The 19,302-nt window shown below is 42.0% G+C and overlaps 2 protein-coding genes across 2 annotated transcripts in view; both read left to right on the forward strand.

Moving 5' to 3' along the window:
* SLAMF1 (signaling lymphocytic activation molecule family member 1) overlaps positions 1–12,993 on the forward strand; it is a 34,881-nt gene extending 21,888 nt beyond the window's left edge. The window contains exons 5-7 of the mRNA XM_039246391.1: positions 1,205–1,278; positions 9,119–9,211; positions 10,582–12,993. Coding sequence (XP_039102322.1) covers positions 1,205–1,278; positions 9,119–9,211; positions 10,582–10,632 — 218 coding nt within the window. The 3' untranslated portion in view covers positions 10,633–12,993. The remainder of the gene's footprint in view (positions 1–1,204; positions 1,279–9,118; positions 9,212–10,581) is intronic.
* Positions 12,994–17,115: 4,122 nt separating this feature from the next.
* Positions 17,116–17,671, forward strand: LOC120241397 (NADH dehydrogenase [ubiquinone] 1 alpha subcomplex subunit 12-like). The gene has a single exon (XM_039246482.1). The coding sequence runs from the start codon at positions 17,122–17,124 to the stop codon at positions 17,575–17,577; it is 456 nt and encodes a 151-aa protein (XP_039102413.1). The 5' UTR covers positions 17,116–17,121; the 3' UTR covers positions 17,578–17,671.
* Positions 17,672–19,302: the final 1,631 nt, after the last annotated feature.

The raw sequence follows: 19,302 nt of genomic DNA on the forward strand, positions 1-19,302 counted from the left end.
GAGTCCCCACATTAGCCTCCATGATTTAGTCTGGCACTTTCACTTCATCTTTCTCACGGCTGCATGAAGCGCATAAAGAATACCAGGAACTATTAGAAAGAATGAGCTTGGTCTACTGCACTAGCATGGAATATGTCCACAGTCCGTGGTAAGTGAAAAGGTCAAGTTACAGAGAAGGGTGTATAGAATGCAACACCACTGCATTACAAAACATCTGTATAGCAAGTGTCCAGAACTGCACTAATATGATAGTCACTAGCCACATGTGGCTGTTTAAATTTAAGTTAATTGGAATTAAATAAAATTTAAAACTCAGTTCCTCAGTTGCACTAGCGCTAGCTCACATGCTCAGTAGCCACCAGTGGCTTGTGGCTACCACCTCAGATCACAGCATTCCTGTAATTACACAGGGCTGGTCTGGAAGGAAGCTTAAAAGCGATTGTTTCTGGGAATGAAATTGCCTTGCTTGGGGGGGGGCATACTTTTGACCTTATACAATTTTAATTTTTGTAATGAGAATGAATTATTTTTATAATTTAAAAAGACGAAATTCAAAAACTGGTTAAACATGAAAGTGTCCTGCACTGAAGTAAATTCCAGAGACCCTAGGCTCTGAGCAAAGTTTCCAGGTGGTGGGTGTTAGAATGACACTGTTGTTTTATTTTCCAATCAGTCCTGGGAATCATCCATCTTGTACCCCCTTCTCCTACGTACGCACAAAGTGCCCCAGAAGCAGAGGGCAGAGAAAGCCGAGCGAAACGCCATGCTACAAGTGGGAGAGTATGAAAGGGCCATAAGCCCTGTCCTTGAAGCACTTAGAATCCTGGAAGTAGACCACATATGCACATTAAACAATAGAGATTAAAATAATTGAATGGCATTCCAATTCCATGTAACACGTACTGGAAATTTTCTATGTACCAGACACTATTCTAAATACTTTACAGATAACATCTCATGTGATCATCACAACAGCCCTGTCAGGACAGAATACTTCAGTCCTGTTCAGAGAAATAGAAACAGAGAGATCAAGTAACTATCTCATGTCATGTGACACATGTACAGGAGGTTTGGGACTTGGTGTTTGTTCCTTTGGTACTCCTGGGGAAAGGGGGGTATGTGGTGGGGGATCAAGACCACATAGGTCTGAACAGAGTTCTCTGGGCAGGCCAGAGAGATAACCACTGTGATTTCTTTTTCCCAGGTAAAGCAAATCATTACCAGCCAACAACAGAAGCAAAAAGCCTTACTATCTATGCCCAAGTCCAGAAATCAGGTGTAAGTTCTATACTTTCTTTGTCCGGGGAGGACCTGTCATGTTTCAGTGGGATTCCCAGCCGGTGAATCTTGCACATCGACATTCATGGTTCTCCATGGGTTCTGGAGCAGAGGAAATTAGGGAAGCAGAAGTCAAGAATGAGAGCTCTCCAAAAAGGCATTAAACTTCAATGTCAGATGGGACTATTTATTATTTGAAATAATGAAAACACTGGGTAATCTGGTCATCTGTGTCTTCATAGGGGAAAAATGAGGAAGGAAGAAACCCATGATACACAATTCCTCCAGCTGTGGTGTTCCAGGTGTCTGTGAGCCCCTGTTACCTAAATCTCCCTTCTCAAGGGACAGGGGTGCAGGCCTGAGGATAGAGGGCAGGTTTAGAGAGGCTGTGGTATGAGGTGTTGGTCTAATGCGAGTGTAGGAGTTTGAAAAGCACCATAGAGACAGGGGAGGAGGATTCTGGCTGGAGAGATGGAGAGTGATGTGTAGGCTGCAGATGAAAGAAGACAAAACTTGAAGAAGGTTGTTGGACTGAGCCAGAGAGAGGGATGTAAACCTAGTCATGATGAAGTCAAGATGCAGATATGTTAGAAGTTAGAGGGCAGCTAATGGAATATGATTAGATAGGAAGATATTCTAGTTTTTCAGATATGAAGGCAATTCTCGGTGATGTACAGGGCAGAATCTGGTCATTCAGAGCAAGCAAATTCTGGAGTAAAGGACATGAAGGTGAAGACAGCTTTGATTAGGACCTTGAAAAATTGCACCAGATGACAAGGCATTTCTGATAACCAAGGATGGACTCTTGGACAAAGCTCTTTTCTGCTGCCCCCTAGTGGCCTGGAGGGTTAATACATAGGCTGTCACTACCCATGACAGCCAAGCTGCATTAAAAAATGGGAGAGCTGGGGCACGTGGATGGCTCAGTCAGCTGAGTGTCCTACTTCAGCTCAGGTCATGATCTCATTGTTCATGAGTTCGAGCCCCGCCTTAGGCTCTATGCTGACAGCTCAGAGCCTGGAGCCTGCTTCAGACTCTGTGTCTCCCTCTCCCTCTGCCCCTCCCCGACTTGTTTTCTCTCTGTGTCTCTCTCTGTCTCTCTCAGAAGTAAATAAATAACATTGAAACATTAAAAATAGGAGAGTCCTGGGGCGCCTGGGTGGCTTAGTCGGTTAAGCGTCCAACTTCGGCTTAGGTCATGATCTCACAGTTCATGAGTTTGAGCCTNGGGTTCGAGCCCCGCGTCGGGCTCTGTGCTGACAGCCAGCTCAGAGCCTGGAGCCTGTTTCAGTCTGTGACTCCCTCTCTGACCCTCCCCTGCTCACACTGTCTCTCTCTCTCTCTCTCCTAGAAATAAATAAAACATTAAAAAAAAGTAGGAGAGTCCCCGGGCACCGGTGGCTCAGTCGGTTAAACTTCTGACTTTTGGTTTCGGTTTTGGCACAAGTCATGATCTCATGGTTTATGGGTTTGAGCCCTACATGGGGCTCTGCGCTGACAGCACAGAGATTGCTTAGGATTCTCTCTCCCTCTCTCTGCCCCTCCCCTGCTTGCTCTCTCTTTCTCTCTAAATAAATAAGTAAACTGAAAAAATATGTATATAGGAGAGTCCCGAGAGCAATCTCTGCCTTTGCATTTACACGCTTAGATAGCCAGATTCAACTTTAGCCTTCCCCATCCACCCCCTCTGATGCTGCTAGCATCTGTCTTCTTACTGTCAAGAATGACAACTGTACCAGAAGTGCACAAAGTGTAACTGTGAGCTCAATGAATTACCCCATTGTGATATCTAGTAAAGTAAATCTTCCCACCTTGCTTTCCTCCAACAATTTTTTGATTATTCTTGTCCCATTGTACTTACACATGTATTTCAGAATCAGCTTCTCAGGTATCACAAAAGGGGAAAAAAACCCTATTAAGATTGCATTGGATCTCCATATCCATTTGAGGAGAAATTACATCCTTTGGTATTGAGTGATGTAATACCATATAACTACCACCCAGATCAAGGAACAGAACACTGCCAGCAACCCCCACAAGACCTCCTAGTGCCCACCTCCTGGTCTCTAGTCTCTCTCTCTCCTTGCCAAATATATCACTATCCTGACTTCTAAAAATATACTTTAGCTCTCTCTCTCTTCCTTTAACTATAAAACGAGTCCTACAGTGTTTTTCCTCTTGGGTCTATTTTTGGTTTTGGTTTTGGTTTTGTTTGGCTCAATATTACTTTCATGAGATTAATATGTCTTTGTGCTTGATATATAATATGTTCATTTTCATTGCTTTATAGAATATCAGTGTATGAATATACTAGAGTTTATCTAGTTGACTCTTGATGGACATTTGGGTTATTTCCAGTTTGAGACTATTATGAAAATTCCAACTATGAACATTCGTATGTGTGTCTCTTGGTAGATACGTACGGATATTTTTGTTTGGTATGTACCTAGAAGTAGAATCGCTGAATCATAGAGGATGCATATCCTCAAATTGGCTACATAATGCCAAACTGTTTTTCAAAGTAAGAACACCAATTTTCTTTTAGGCCAGCTATGCGTTCTAATCAAAACTGAGTATTATTGGCCTTAAAATTTTTTTTATGTTTATTCATTTTTTGAGAGAGAGGGAGACACAGAGCATGAGCAGGGGAATGGTAGAGAGAGAGGGAGACATAGAATCTGAAGCAGGATCCAGGCTCTGAGCTGTCAACACAGAACCCAATGTGGGGCTCAAACTCACAAACTGTGAGATCTTGACCTAAGCCGAAGTCAGACGCTTAACTGGCTGAGTCACCCAGGTGCCCCTGGCCTTTTAAATTTTGGTCATTGGATGTGCCTTTTTATAGCTTTCTTTTAAATTCCCCTAATTATTACGGAAGTTGAACAACACTTCTTATGTTTATTGGCCATATTACTATCCTCTTTCTTAAAGTGCCTGTTAAATCTCTTACCCATTTTCCTTTGAACTTCAGGCTTTTTAGAATGGATTAGTATAAGTTCTTTAAGTATTTTTAGTTTTTTGGCAGTTACATGTTAGCAGATACCTTTACCCATTCTGTAGCTTGACTCTGCAATTTCTCAATGATAAGTCTTAACTTTAGTGTAAAACAATTCAGTAGTCTCTTCCTTCTTAGATAAAGCTTTGTGTCCTGTTGGAGAAATCTTTCTCTACTCCTGGGTAATGAAGATGTTCTGTCATTTTAAAGACTGTATGGCTTATCTTTCACATTATATCTGTTATATACCTGAAAATGAGTTTTGGAGTATGGTGTGAAATGGGACAGGTTTTGTTTTTCTCTAAATGGATATCCTATTGACCATGTATTGAAAAGAGTGTCCTCTCCCCTCCCCCCTCTCAGTTCCACCTTCATCACAAATCAAGGCTCCACATATGTGAGGATCAATTTTTTTTTTTTTTATTCTCTAATCTGCTCCATTGGCCTGTTCATTTTTGCTTGTGCCTGGACCATACTATCTCTGCAGACTGGTCATTACAGATTCATTCTAAGTTTGATATCTGGTAAAATGTCTTCTCCTTTGTTCTTGTTCTTCTTCAAGAGGTTCTTGGCCATTTTTAGTCCTTGGTATTTTCATATATATTTTAAATTCAGTTTGTCAAGTTCCACCTAAAAATCCTGCTGGAATTTTCATCAGAACTGCACTGATCACTTTGAGGAGACTATACATGTTTATAGTATTGATTCTTTCTATTCACAAAATAATATATCCTTTCCATTATATCAATCTTTAACTTCTCTAAATGAAGTTGTATAGTTTTTTATAAGAGAACTTGTCCATCATAATTTATTACTTGGTATTTGAACATTTGATATTTTAAATACTATCATCAATGTTATCTTTTTAAAAATCTTTAGTTTCTGTGTTTTTTGGTACATAGAAATACAATTAATTCTTGTATTTTAACTTTATATTTGCAGCACTGCTAAATTTACTTAAAATTATAATCACTCATCTCTAGATGACTTGGGCTTTCTCTGTACACAACAGTATCATCTGTAAAAAAAAATACAGTTTATTTCATTTTCAAATCACATAACTTCTCTTCCTTCTTGTTTTACTGGCTGAGATGCCTTGCCCGGTGTTGAATGGAAGTGTTAATAAAAACATCCTTGGATGGTCTCAAACTCAAAAGGGAAATTTTCAATATCTGACCATTAAATATGGTTTTTGCTAAAGGTTCTTATAACTGCTGTTCTATCTGATTGAGAATATTTTCTTCTACTGTTGGTTTGCTAAAGAATCAATGTTGAATTTTATCAATATTCTGCATCTATTGATATGATCTCATGGATTAAAAAATTTTTAACCACCTAATTATTTATTTTATTTTTAAAATTTTATTTAAATCCAAGTTAGTTAACATGTAATGTAATAATAATTTCAGGAGTAGAATTTAGTGATTCAGCACTTACATACAACACCCAGTGCTCATCCCAACAAGTGCCTTCCTTAATGCCCATCACCCATCTAACTCATCCTCCCAGCCAACACCCCACCAGCAACCCTCAGTTTGTTCCTTGTATTTAAGAGTCTCTATGGTTTGCCTCCCCCCGTGTTTTTACCTTATTTTTTCTTCCCTTCCCCATGTTCATCTGTTTTGTTTCTTAAATTCCACATATGAGTGAACTCATATGATATGTATCTTTCTCTGACTGACTTATTTCACTTAGCATAATACATTCTAGTTTCATCCACATTGTTGAAAATGGCAAAATTTTATTCTTTTTGATTGCCAGATAGTATTTCATTGTATCTATATATGCCACATCTTTATCCATTCTTCAGTCGACGGACATTTGGGCTCTTTCTGTAATTTGGTTATCGTTGATAACACTGCTATAAACATTGGGGGCATGTGTCCCTTTAAATCAGCATATTTCTATCCTTTGGATAAATACCTAGTAGTCGAATTGCTGTGTTGTAGGGTTGCTCTATTTATCTGCCAAGCCACACTGATCTGCAAATACTATACCACTTTTGCATTCCTGGAATAGAAGCAATGTAGTCTGGTCCTTTCAAAATATTTCTGGGTTTTATTTAGTTAGTATTTTCTTAGGAGGGTGTTTTTGTTGTTGTCCTATTTAGGTTTCTGAGTAGAATTTTCCTTTCTTGTAATTGCCTGGTGAGGTTTTGATATCAAGATTATGAGTGGGGGCTGCATGTTAGTTTTGTAGTGCCACTGTAAGAAATGTCTACAGACTCAGAGGCTCAAAGTACAAAAAGTTATTCTCTAACAGTCATGGAGGCCAGAAGTCCAAGTTGAAGGTGCCAGCATGGCCATCTCCCTCTGAAAATGTTGCTTTACCTCTTCCGGTTTCTGGTGACTCTGGGTCCTCTTTGGCATTGGTTGGCTTGTAGCTACAGAACTCCAGTTTCCCTCCATGTCCTCACATATTTCGTCTCTTTGTGTCTCTGGGTATTTTCCTTTCCTGTCTCTTCAAAGGATGTTCCTCACTGGTTTTAGGACTACCTTAATCCAGCTTGACCTGAGTTTGAAATCCTTACCTTAATTACATCTGCAAGGACCTTATTCCAAATAAGGTGACATTTAGAGATTCTGAATGAACCTACTTTTTTGGTGGGGGGTTGGGGGTCACTGTTCAATCCACTACATGGTGTATTTCTTTTGGGCACAATCAATGTTATTTTTCCCTTTCAATGTTTGGCAGGACTCATGAGTGAAGCTATCTGAGCCAGGAGTTCCTTTGAGGAAAGATTCTTTTAAATTATATTTTTATTATCCCATTCTCTTCCCTTTTAGTAATTGAGCAATTTTTTTTCTGTTTTTTAGCTGCTACCCTAGAAATTATAAAATACATCCTTGACTCACCAAAGTCTAGTATTTATTCTCTTCCTGGACAAGACTTCATCTTCATCTGAACTTCCTCTTCTGATTTATGTGCCTTTTTGGCCATTATAATTTTTTTAAGTTTATTTATTTTGAGAGAGACAGAGACAGCATGAGTGGGGGAGGGGCAGAGAGAAGGGGGGAGAGAGAGGGAGAATCCCACTCAGGCTCCAAGCTATCCAAAACACCGACCCCAAAGCAGGGTTTGAACCCACAAAACTGTGAGACCATGACCCGAGCCAAAAACAAGAGTCAGATATTTGACCAACGGAGCCACCCAGGCGTCCCTTGGCCATTATTTAATTTCATGTATGTTTTAAACATAGGAAACATAACTATTACTGTTTTACACATAAATATGTATTTGCACTTCTCTACATTTTTACAATTTTCTTTGTTCATATTTGCAAAGCCTATGTGATATATAAAGACTAATTATGTGGACAATGATGAAATATTAGCATTTTCCTTGTTCTTATTTGCCATGGTGATATGTTCCCATGATAAAGACGAGGGTACCAGGGAAAATTATGTAACACAAATCTACTGTCTGCTAGGGAACTCTCTAGGTCTTACCAGGACTGCTACCTTGCACAACTCAGGGGGACACTGCTTACAAAAACTATGTGAGCACAACACCCCTGGGGTTTCTTGTAGGCCATGCTCCCTGGACTCATGCCCTACCTGAAGACACTAAAATGCCAAAATGCACTAAGTCATTAAACTGTGTTTAAAATAATTCCCTAAATCCAGGTTAAAATCCTGAAGGGAAATCTAGCAATGTGCTAATAACCATGTTGTTTCGAAGTGGTAAGACTATAGATAGTTTCCTTTTCCCAAACTGTTTTTTAATTTTAAAATGTTTTATTTATTTTTGAGAGTGAGAGTGTGAGCAGGGAAGGGACAGAGAGAAAGGGGAACAAAAGATCTGGGGCACCTGAGTGGCTCCGTGGGTTAAGCTTCTGACTTCAGCTCAGGTCACAATCTCATGGTTCGTGAGTTCAAGCCCCACATCAGGTTCTGCACTGGCAGCTCAGAGCCTGAAGCCTGCTTCAGATTCTGTGTTTCCCTCTCTCTCTGCCCATCCCTGCCGTCTCTCTCTCTCTCTCTCTCTCAAAACTGAATAAACACTTAAAAAAATTTTTTTAAAGAAGAAGAAGAATATCTGAAGTGGGCTCCGCACTGACAGTAGCAAGCCTGACGCAGGGCTCGAACATACAAACCATGACATCATGACCTGAGCTGATGTGGGACACTCAACCAACTGAGCTATCCAGGCGGCCCTGTCCTTCCCCAAACTTCTTAAGTTTTCCCTCGTGCCTCTAAGTCAGTGGGACTCCTGGCTTTGATACTTCTTGCACAAGCACATGGAAAAGTATTAAATCTTTCTGAGCCTTAGCTTCTCCATTAGTGACATGTCACTACGAGATTTAACAGAGTGGATATGAGACCAATGTGGGATCTGCAGAACTTTGTAAACTGGCACCTCTGGATATGTGTGCTTATTATTAAGTTCAGTACTTGGGCAGAAAAGAGGAGTCTCAGGAAACCATGTCGGAGTGAGGAATGGCAAGAACAGCAGTGTGAGAAGGGATGAGCTCTGCGTGCTGTAGGTGACAGAGTGAGACATTTATTATGAAGATCCTGTTCCCTTCAGCTGCCCTGGTTAGAGCCACAGCGATGTCGGTTCACCACAAGGAAGACTTTTAAAACATCTGGGAAGGGCTCATGGGGAGGCAGGCTGCCTCACCAGGCTGTGAACGTTGCAGTGTCACTTGGGGAGTCCAAACAAAGCCCTGGGAATTGAATTCCAAGGAATTTGGAGGAACCTTTCCACCAGGGAAGGAGATTGGACCAATTGCCTCTGAGGGGCTTTCTAGCTCAAGGCTTCTAGATCTTGGGTTTCTCCATGGGGTGAATCTGGTAGAAACCACTGCTCAGCTGACTTCTGCTTTCTTTGCTTCTCTCGTAGTCCATTCAGAAGAAACCTGATCCCCTGCCAGCTCAGGACCCCTGCACCACCATTTATGTCGCTGCTACAGAACCTGTCCCAGAGCCTGTCCAGGTGAGGAATCTGTCTGAGCCTCCTCATTGCAGGGAGGGAAGAGGCGGTCTCCTGAAGCAGAGAAAGCAGCCCGTGGCACATGGGTCACAAAGAGCCTCCGTGGCTGTGGGGCTTTCAGGAGAACCCTCCTGGCTGCTCACATGAGGACACAGCTCTCTGTTCACTAGTGTTTCCCTGAGGGTTGTCCAAGAACCCCATCAGAATCAGCATATATGCATTTGCTAAAAATTAAGATTCCTGGAGCTTTCTACTAGGTCAATCAGAATGTCCACGGTAAGTAACCAGGCATCTATACATTAAAAAACAACCTCCCCAGGTGGTCCCACAGCACTTGGACATTTGGGATTTGCAACTGTGTCCAGGAGCTCCAGAGTCCAGCTGCATAACAGAATCACAGGGGAGCTTTGTAAAAAGGACCGTTTCGAGGCTCCATCTAGTCCCAGTTAATGAGAAGGTCTCAGAGTGGTGCTCTGCCTGTTGTGAGTCCAGAGGACAATATGGTATGTGGCTCAGAGTGAGCCTTACCATCTCCCCCCACTGCAAAATGAGCATGGATTAGTCTGGCTTGACATTATTCTTTTTCCTAAATGGACAGAAATTCCGGGCTGAAATCTTGGCTCCAGGGCTATATATTAAGTAAGGCATTTTCTGAGACAATTGAGGATCAAAAGGCCACAGAAATGCTTCCATTTGCCCCTCTGTCTCATCCGGAAATGCCTGGGAAGACGCCCCATCTGCAGCGGGGCTCTATTCTTAGGACTGTTCTATCCAATGGGGAAGTGAACTCAAGAATCTGACTTTAAAAAGCTTTAAGAAGGGATGCAGATTTTTAAACAAGGTTTCTTCATTGAAACAGTCTGTTATACTTCACATTTTACAACAAAACCCCCTGAATTCCTCCATTCCTGTCTTTCTTTCTCTGACCCTTGAAGACGTCTTTGCCCCAAGACGTCTTATCTCTTCTCCCTCCTTCTGGGCTGCAATCTTTCCTTCTCCCTTTGGGTCTCATTAACCCTTTCTAAACCTCAGTAAATTAGAATTTCTTGGCTTCCCCAAACTGTGTCCCATGACCAACCTAGAGCAGAGCAAATGACTTTCCTTATAAGGCAAGGGCAGGGCAGAAAGCAAAGAGGGACATATCTCCTGGTCTCCCCAATGGTGACTGCTGATTGTGTGTGCACACCTGGAAGGGAGCTGGAGCCCTGGGGTGAGGGGGGGGTAGGCTGGCAGTGGGGGACCTGAGGGCCACCCCCAGCAAGTCCCCATGCCACCTGATACCTGAGACCCTTTCCTTTTACTAAGCAGCGTGGTTCCCATTTGCAGCCTGTGAAGCTGGTGCCTGAACTCACAGACTTATGTTTTGCCCTCAGGAACCAAACTCCATCACAGTCTATGCCAGCGTGACACTTCCAGAGAGCTGACCCCACAGACTCAGTGAAGGGACTTTCTGAAGGAACATCGAAGGGCCAGGATAAACACTGCACTTGGCCCCGGGTCCCAAGCTCCTTGTGACACTCTGCACATCTGTATTCTTCTCAGATCAACTCCCTGGTGATGCTTCTTCCACGGCCACCTGTGGGATGGACAAGGGGCTGAGGCTTTCCAAGTGCTCAGCCTCCTCCTCAAGGCCCAGCCCCAGAACAGAGAACTAATGGTATAGCTTTCCAGCTCTGTGGTATATCACAGACAGAATGAGTTATGCGGGTCCTGTGAGCTCAGACCTCTAGGAGTCTTGCTCCTTGCCGGGACTGGACAGTTAAGAGCCAAAGGTGGGAAACAGGGGTACCCAGTGCCTCTCAGACAGCTGCCCACCAGCCACGACACCTGGGACAGATCATGTGCCTGTGCTTGGTCCTGGGAGCCGACCCCACTCTCCACACAGCCCTGATCAGGGCTCTGTGCCTCACTTTCTCTCTCTGGATGGGCAGTGAAGGGTGAACTCCTTATTATATGTAGAACACTCTGCGATTATTCTTTGAAAGAAGCTAATAGAGTCAGTATTTTATCTGCAGAACCCAGAAGCTGAAGGGTCAATAAACACAGCAAGACTGTGAAGTCTCTGAGCCTTGAATAATGGAAGGAAAATCACCTAAGAGTCTTAAAAAGGCATAGGCTATTTAAGTATAATATTATAGAACATATATGTACTTATATATGTGGTATTTAAGTATTTAAGAATTCTTAAAAGTATTCAATGCAGATGGCATTAGGTTTAAAGAAATGTGACAAGTGTTTGTGGTGACACCATTATATCGAAGTCGGAATTATCAGAAGTGATCCCAGGCTGATCTTTCACTTCTCCAAATGATTTTTAAATCCCTAGTTGTCTGTTGACTTCATTGAACAAGGATGTTGAACAACTGCTGAGACCCTCTCGCCATGTTCTGAACCCATTTTACATCCACGGCCTCATCTGGTCAGGGTCTTTACCAGGCACCTGCGCCCCCCTCCTCATGCTCAGTAGAAAATGAACATATTGTAACCCAACAACCACAAATAATTCCATGCTTCGTGACTTCATGTTTCAGGCCACAGTCAGAAAGCGCCTCTTTCAGTGAAGTCCTATTTTCTTCCTCTTCTCTGCTCTCGGACAGGCCCTCTTCCGTTTAAGCTCTTCTTTTTCATAGGTTCTTGTATGACCTTAGTGAACGTTGGTTAGGAAATCACCAGCAGTCTCACAACCGTATAATGAGGGCCACTGACTTTTCAGCTCAAGGATGCCGAGTTCCAGGTGCAGTGCTCTGGTCCTGCCAGAACTAGACCCTGACTCCTCCACTCCCTCCCCTGCCTCAGTTGGACTCAGCAACCCAATATTGCCAGTGCCCTGTCTGCACCAAACTGACCTCTTCCTTACCTTTTCCTTTCTTGTTTGTAATTCAGATTTTGGGACTGAGTGGCCAGTCCACACACCTACCTCCAAGGGAGGCTGGAAATTGAAAATCTGGCATGTTCCACTTTCATAGTGGTTGGTGGGCTCTGGCTCTTAGGAGTTAGGAATTCTTCAAACATAAGCAGTGAGAATTAATGCTGGGAAGGCAAAAAAAAAAAAAAAGTTCACTACACCACCTTTATCTAAACTTAAGCTCGTTAACTGTCTATTCTCAAAAACCGATGAAGCTACTATCAAGGATTCATAAACTCTGAGGTTATAAACACTCAGGCCTTTACTACAACTCACATTGTTCTAGTAGATCAGTTCCCAACACTTGGGTTTTTCCTATGGCTGAACTTCACCCGGTGGAAAGAAGGAAACAAAGTGGGGAAGAAGAAGTTATCCCCTCAAAATTCCCGGACCTAGGCTCAAGAGCTCACTGAGGAGGATGGCTGTATTGTGTGGACCCTCAGGCAGTCCTTCACATGACTGTTGATGTCCTGTTCTGCACCATCAGGCTCCGGGTTCAAGTGGGAAAGCAGATAACCCTCAGCTCACACCTGTCCCCGAAAGCACCGTGGATGGGCTGGAGCGTTCCTTTTCTTCGGGCCTAAAAAATGAAACTGATACTTTAGAGTCCAGTTTCCCCATGTTTCTTCTCTCATATCTTCTTTTGACTGAGCATATCTGAATTCTGGAGAACTCAAGAGGAACAGACCATTCTCGGGTTTAAGGGACTAGTAGTGCTCTGCAGGACAGCTAGGTGTGGCCCCAGGCCTGTTCAGGACACTCACTTTGGCCATGCAAGCCAATGCACTGGTAAAGGGTGCATATGGGGACTGAGGAACCACTGATTACAGTAAGTTATGTGTCTTCATGTGTTTTTGTTTCTACCTCCTGGATATGAATAAAATTCAGACAATCCATCAAGGAACTTGCACTTTTGTCTTGTGTTGCCTGGAGGCTTCATCACACAGCAGTATGGCGTGACACGTGACACGTTCCACAGACTTGTGTCTCTAAAGCTACAAAACACTGAGGGTGTCTCATTTGGTCTGATGAGGTATGAAGCTGTCTCTTTTGTAGGGCATGGGCAAGGGTTTTAGCCCAAGGTCAGGAGACACCTTCCTACAGAGACGAGAGCTGTGTGGGCCCGCACCTGCTAGTATTCCCAAGGTGACATAAATATTAGAGTTGCCTGGGTAGCTTTAAATAGATATACTAATACTCAAACCCCACCTCAAACTCAAATGAAATCTGGGTTCAGATCTACAGGACCACCAACTTAGAACCAGAAAGGATTCTGTGATGAGTTCCACACAACAGCCACAAGGGGGAGATGTAGCAATACAGTCCACCTCACACTAGCATCCCCAACACCACTTCTGGTCTAAAGGATGAGGACTTAGTCACAGACTCATTGAAGCTGTGACTGGATCCTCATCAGTTCCCAACATTTATGGGCTGGAAGGAGAGATGACCCCTTCCCTTAGAGATAAGGAAGCCCATTGTGAATTGATGGCCAGCTGTAGTCAAGGTTCACTGTAATGAGTTTCTGTCACAGAAGACTCCTAATTTTATTCAACGTTTCACTCATTCAACCATGTTATTAAGTTCCTGCTAAGTGTTAGAGCTTGTCATCTAGTGGGAGATACAAAGAACACAGACAATTGCAGCATCATGATAGGTAGATGAGCACATGATCTACTGGGATCCATGTGACTGTAAAGGAGATTCTATTAGTAATTACAACGAGCAATGACTGGGCAAACCAGAATGTGTTAGTCACCTTAGTGACAGGAAGAAAAGAATGCTCAGTAAGCACATAGGAGGTGCACCAAACTCAGAGGGAAGACTGAGGAGAGTAGGCTTATTTTAGATAAAAAGTTTGAAGTAACAATGAAAAAGAACATTTCCAGCCAAAGATGAAACACTGCAGTTCATAATTAAAAAAAAAAAAAAAAAAAAAAAAAAAGGAGCACCCGGGTGGCTCAGTCAGTTAAGTGTCGGATTTCGGCTCAGGTCATGATCTTGCCATTCAGAGTTTGAGCCCCGCGTGGGACTCAGAGCCTGCTTTGGATTCTGTGTGTCCCTCTCTCTCTCTCTCTCTCTCTCTGTCCCTCTCTGGCTTGCAGACTGTCTCTTTTGCTCTCAAAAATAAATACAAAAATTAAAAAAAAAATAGAACCAAGATAGCAGAGTTACCTTTACTACAGTCACACTTTGGAGTTGAGAATTAGATGGTGGGGGAGAGGGGAAGCATAACTTATGCCAATATCCAACTGCAAAATTTATACTCCTGCTGACAGTACATTAGAGTTCCTTCCTTCCCCTTTCCTCAATAGCACTTGATATTAGTCGATTTTCTTGGTCAATCACATATGTGATATAACACAGTTGTTTTTTTTAATGTTTATTTATTTATATTGAGAGAGAGAGAGCGCATGTGCACAAGACAGTTGAGGAAGAGCAGAAGAGAGCGAGAACACAGAGAGAATCCCAAACAGGTCATGGGACTCAGTCTTATATCGTGGGATCATGAACTGAGCCAAAATCAAGAGTCAGATGTTTTCTGGCTCTTGATCTCAGCTCAGGTCATGGTCTCACGGTTCGTGAGTTCAAGGTCTGTGTCAGGCTCTGCGCTAATGGTGACAGCCTGCTTGGGATTCTCTCTCTGCCCCTATCCCAGTCATGCTTTCTTTCTCTCAGAATAAATAAACTTAAAAAAACCTAAAACAATTTTTTTAAAACAGAGTCAGACACTTAACCAACTGAGTCACCGAGATGCCTCATAACACCATTGTCTTAATGTTCATTAATATTATGTCTAATTTTTAGACATAAATTTATGTCTATTTGTTGCCAAAACTTTTCTGAAAATATTTTTATAGAACTATTTTTCCAGTTCATCATCATAATAAATATCAATTTGTCATCCAACATATTAATATTTCAAAAAATCACATAGAATTAATTAGTTAAGTGCCCTTTTAAATCATCCCTTGGTGTCAATGATAAATTATATGATTATTCCAGAAATAGGAGAGCAAAGAATTGACCAGTAGAGCTCACAATGTGGAGATCATTCCAGTTTACTGAGAGAAATAAATGCTAATATTTCATTTTGTTAGACAGTAGGGATATCGATACTAATTAATTCTTATTATTGATAGAAAAATATAGATTTGTATACATTTCTTAAAATGTAATGTGTGGTCCCTAATAGAACCGATTAGTTTCAGAATGTAGGCCAGTCTATTAAGGCAATATGACATATTGGTGAGAGAAAAAACTTTGCAGTAGAAACAGTGACTTCTGGCTGACCTGTTTGTGGATGTAATGCTAGTAGCTTCACCAGGAAGAAATTAGAAGGAAACAGTGCAGTGAGCTGGCACAGAGGCATCACCATGAACACGTTAGGTGGCCAAGTTAATTTGAACAAAAAGAAACATGGCCGTCCATCTGACAAATTCTAATTGTACTTCAAGCAGGTTTTGTTTCATGAATGTAAGTGCTATGTTGTTAGGTGCCTAGAAGTTTTATGATCACTTTTAAGCAGATTGTGTATACCTTTTATCATCATGCATCCCCAAGCTCAGACCACACATTACAATGTGCTTTTGTTTCCCTGAGAGAGAGAGAGACAGAGACAGAGCACAAGTGGGGAAGGGGCAGGAAGAGAGGGAGACACAGAATCCAAAGCAGGCTCCAGGCTCTGAGCTGTCAGCACAGAACCCGCCATGGGGCTTAAACTCGTGAACTGCAAGATCATGACCTGAGCTAAAGTCAGACGCCTAACCGACTGAGCCACCCAGGTGCCCTGCCACTGTTTTCTGAGTTGTTTGTAATATCATCTTAGTCCATTCGGGCATCTATGACAAAATACTGTAAACCAGGTGGCTTATAAACAACAGAAATTTATCTCTCACGGATCTGGTGGTTAGATAGTAGAAGATCACAGTGGCAGCAGATTTGGTGTGGCGAGGACCCGATTCCTGGCTCATAGATGGATGTTTGTACTGTGTCCTCACATGGTGGAAGGGGGAGGACGCTCTCCAGAGCCATTTTTATAATGGCACAGTCCCCTCAGGAGGACTCCATTCTCATGAGTAAATCACTTTCCAAAGCCCCTCCCCCCTACCTGATACCATCACATTGGCGGTTAGGTTTCAACATATGGATTGTAGCGGGTCATGAACATTTGTCCACAGCCACCATTTCAGTACATAAATGCCAGCAGCATTCAAGAGTTCCAGTGTCTCCACATCTCTGCCAACGTTTGGTATGGCCGGTCAGGCTTCTCCAGAGAAACAGAATCAGTTGGACATATACTTGCACAGCCAGAATGAGGTTTATCATAAATTGGCTCATGTGATGATGGAGACTGGACAGGACTACAGTCTGATGTCTGCAAGCTGGAGAGGCAGGAAAGCTGTGGCTGTAACTTCCAGAGTCCAGGAGCACTGATGTGCCATCCCCAGGGGAAGGGGAGGAGGCTGACGGCTCTGCTTTACTCTGTGCACCGATTCATATGCTAGCCTCTTCCAGGAACACCCTCCCAACACACTCAACAAATCATGGTTTACCAGGTCTCTGGGTATCCTGTGGCCTGGTCAAGTTGACACATAAAATTAACCAGCACAGTGAATTTTTTTCATTTGACCCATTTAAATTTTAATGTTTATTTGTTATTGAGAGACAGAGACAGACAGAGCATGAGCATGGGAGGGGCAGAGAGAGGGGAAGACACAGAATCCAAAGCGGACTCCAGGCTTTGAGCTGTCAGCACAGAGCCCAATGCGGGGCTCAAATTCACAAACCTCATGATCATAACCTGAGCCAAAATCGGACGCTTAATGGACTGAGCCACCCAGGCACCCCTCATTTTACCCATTTTAAAGGATGTGTAGAAGTACCTTATTGTGGTTTTAATTTGATTTCCCTGATGTCTAATGATGTTGAGCATTTTTTTTCATGTACCTGTTGGCCATCTGCATGTCTTCTTTAGAAAAATGTCTATTCAGGCCTATGGGACAAAATGGAGTTCTTGCAGGTTCTAAAACGCAGGCTGCAGCAAGTCAGCGGCCACGGCGGTCTCAGAGGCCACGGCGGTCTCCGCGGCTATCTACGAGTTTTGTTCAGGGCAAATGATGTGAGAGTTTGTACATTAGTGGGAGAAGACAAATATGGAAACCAATACTATGAGGACAACAAGCAGTTTTTTGGTCGTCACCGATGGGTTATATATACTACTGAAATGAATGGCAAGAACACATTTTGGGATGTGGATGGAAGCATGGTCCCTCCTGAATGGCATCGTTGGCTTCGCTCTATGACTGATGATCCTCCAACAACAAAACCACCTACTGCTCGTAAATTCATTTGGACAAACCATAAGTTCAATGTGAGTGGCACTCCAGAACAATACGTACCTTATTCTACCACTAGAAAGAAGATTCAAGAGTGGGTCCCACCTTCAACACCTTACAAGTAAAGACAATGGAAAATATTTAAACATGTATAATATGGGGCTCTTCGTATAATTGCACTTTTACTGCTTACTATTAACTTGATTAAAATTGTTTGATAAAAAAAAGAAAAATGTCTATTCAGATCTTCTGCCCATTTTTAATTGGATTTTTTTTTTTTTTTTTTGCTATGGAGTTGTATGAATTCTTTATATATTTGGAAATTAGCACCTTATCCGATATATACTTTGCAAATATTTTCTCCAATTCAGCAGGTTGCCTTTGCATTTTGCTAATGGTTTCCTTTGCTGTGCAGAAGCTTTTTAGTTAAATGTAGTCCCATTTGTTTGTTTTTGCTTTGTTGCCTTTGATTTTGGTGCCAGATTCAAAAAAACTCGTCACCAAGACCTATGTCAGGAAGCTTACCGACTACGTTTTCTTCTGGGAGTTTTGTGGTTTCAGGTCTTCCATTCAAGTCTTTAACCTATTTTGAGTTCATGTTTATCTATGTTGTAAGATAGGGGTCCAGATTCACTTTTTGCATGTGAATATCCAGTTTTCCCAGCACCATTCATTGAAGAGACAGTCTTTTCCTATTGTATGTTCTTGACTCCTTTGTTATAAATTAACTGACCGTATATGTATAGGTTAATTTGTGATTTTCCTCACTTGAGCCCTCTCTCTTCTTTTATTGGTGAGAATAGCTAAAAGCTGGCTTTTCAATTTTGTTTATCTTTTCAAAGAACCAGCTCTTGATTTCATTTATCTTGTCTATTGTCTTTTTCATCCTTATTTCATTTATTTTTCTTCTAACCTGTATTATTTCCTTCCTTCCAGTAACTTTGGGCATCACTCAGTCTTCTTTTTCTAGTTCCTTGAGTTGGAAAATTATTTATTTGGGACTTTTCTTGCTTATTTGAAACAGGCATTTATTGCTAAGAGCTTCCCACTTAGAACTGCCTTTGCTACATCCCACAAGTTTTGGTATATTTCCATTTTAATTCACCTCAAGTTATTTTAAAAATTCCCCTTTTGATTTCTTCTTTGACCTATTAGTTGTTCAGTAACATGTTGTTTAATTCCATATATGTGAGAATTTTCTAGCTGTTTCTTGCCCTTTCCCTCTGCATGATAGTTGAGGGAGAAGCTGATCATTAATATTTCACTGAGAATCAAATTAAGCTGGAATAGGGGTGCCTTCGCATAATTTCTAGTTTCATACCACTGTGGTCAGAAAAGGTGCTTGGTAAGAATTCAATTCTCTTTTAATTTATTAAGAGCTGTTTTGTGGCCTAACATTTGACCTATTCTGGAACATGCTCCGTGTGCACTGGAGTAGAATGCATATTCTGCTCCTTTTGGATGGAATGTTCTATATATCTGCTAAGTCTATTTGGAGTAATGGGCAATTTAAGGCTGACATTTACCTATCATTTTCTTTTTTAAAAAATTTTTAATGTTTATTTATTTTTGAGAGAGAGAAAAAAACAATGTAAATGAGGGAGGGGCCAAGAGAGAGGGAGACACAGAATCCGAAGCAAGTTCCAGGCTCTGAGCTGTCAGCACAGAGCCCCACATGGGGCTCGAACCCAGGAACTGTGAGATCATTACCTGAGCCGAAGTCGGACACTTAACCAGCTGAGCCACCCAGGCACCCCACCTATCATTTTCTGTCTGGGTGATCTATGCATTGATGTAAATGCGTAATAAGTCCCCTACTATTCTTGTTTTGCTGTCAATTTTTCCTTTTA

The sequence above is a fragment of the Hyaena hyaena genome, unplaced genomic scaffold (genome assembly GCF_003009895.1).
Source record: "Hyaena hyaena isolate Hyena2069 unplaced genomic scaffold, ASM300989v1 scaffold_281, whole genome shotgun sequence".
Taxonomy (NCBI): Eukaryota; Metazoa; Chordata; class Mammalia; order Carnivora; family Hyaenidae; genus Hyaena; species Hyaena hyaena.

Bases quoted from the DNA above. Each gene is read 5' to 3' on its own strand.
- LOC120241397 (XM_039246482.1), top strand. From the start codon at position 17,122: ATGGAGTTCTTGCAGGTTCTAAAACGCAGGCTGCAGCAAGTCAGCGGC.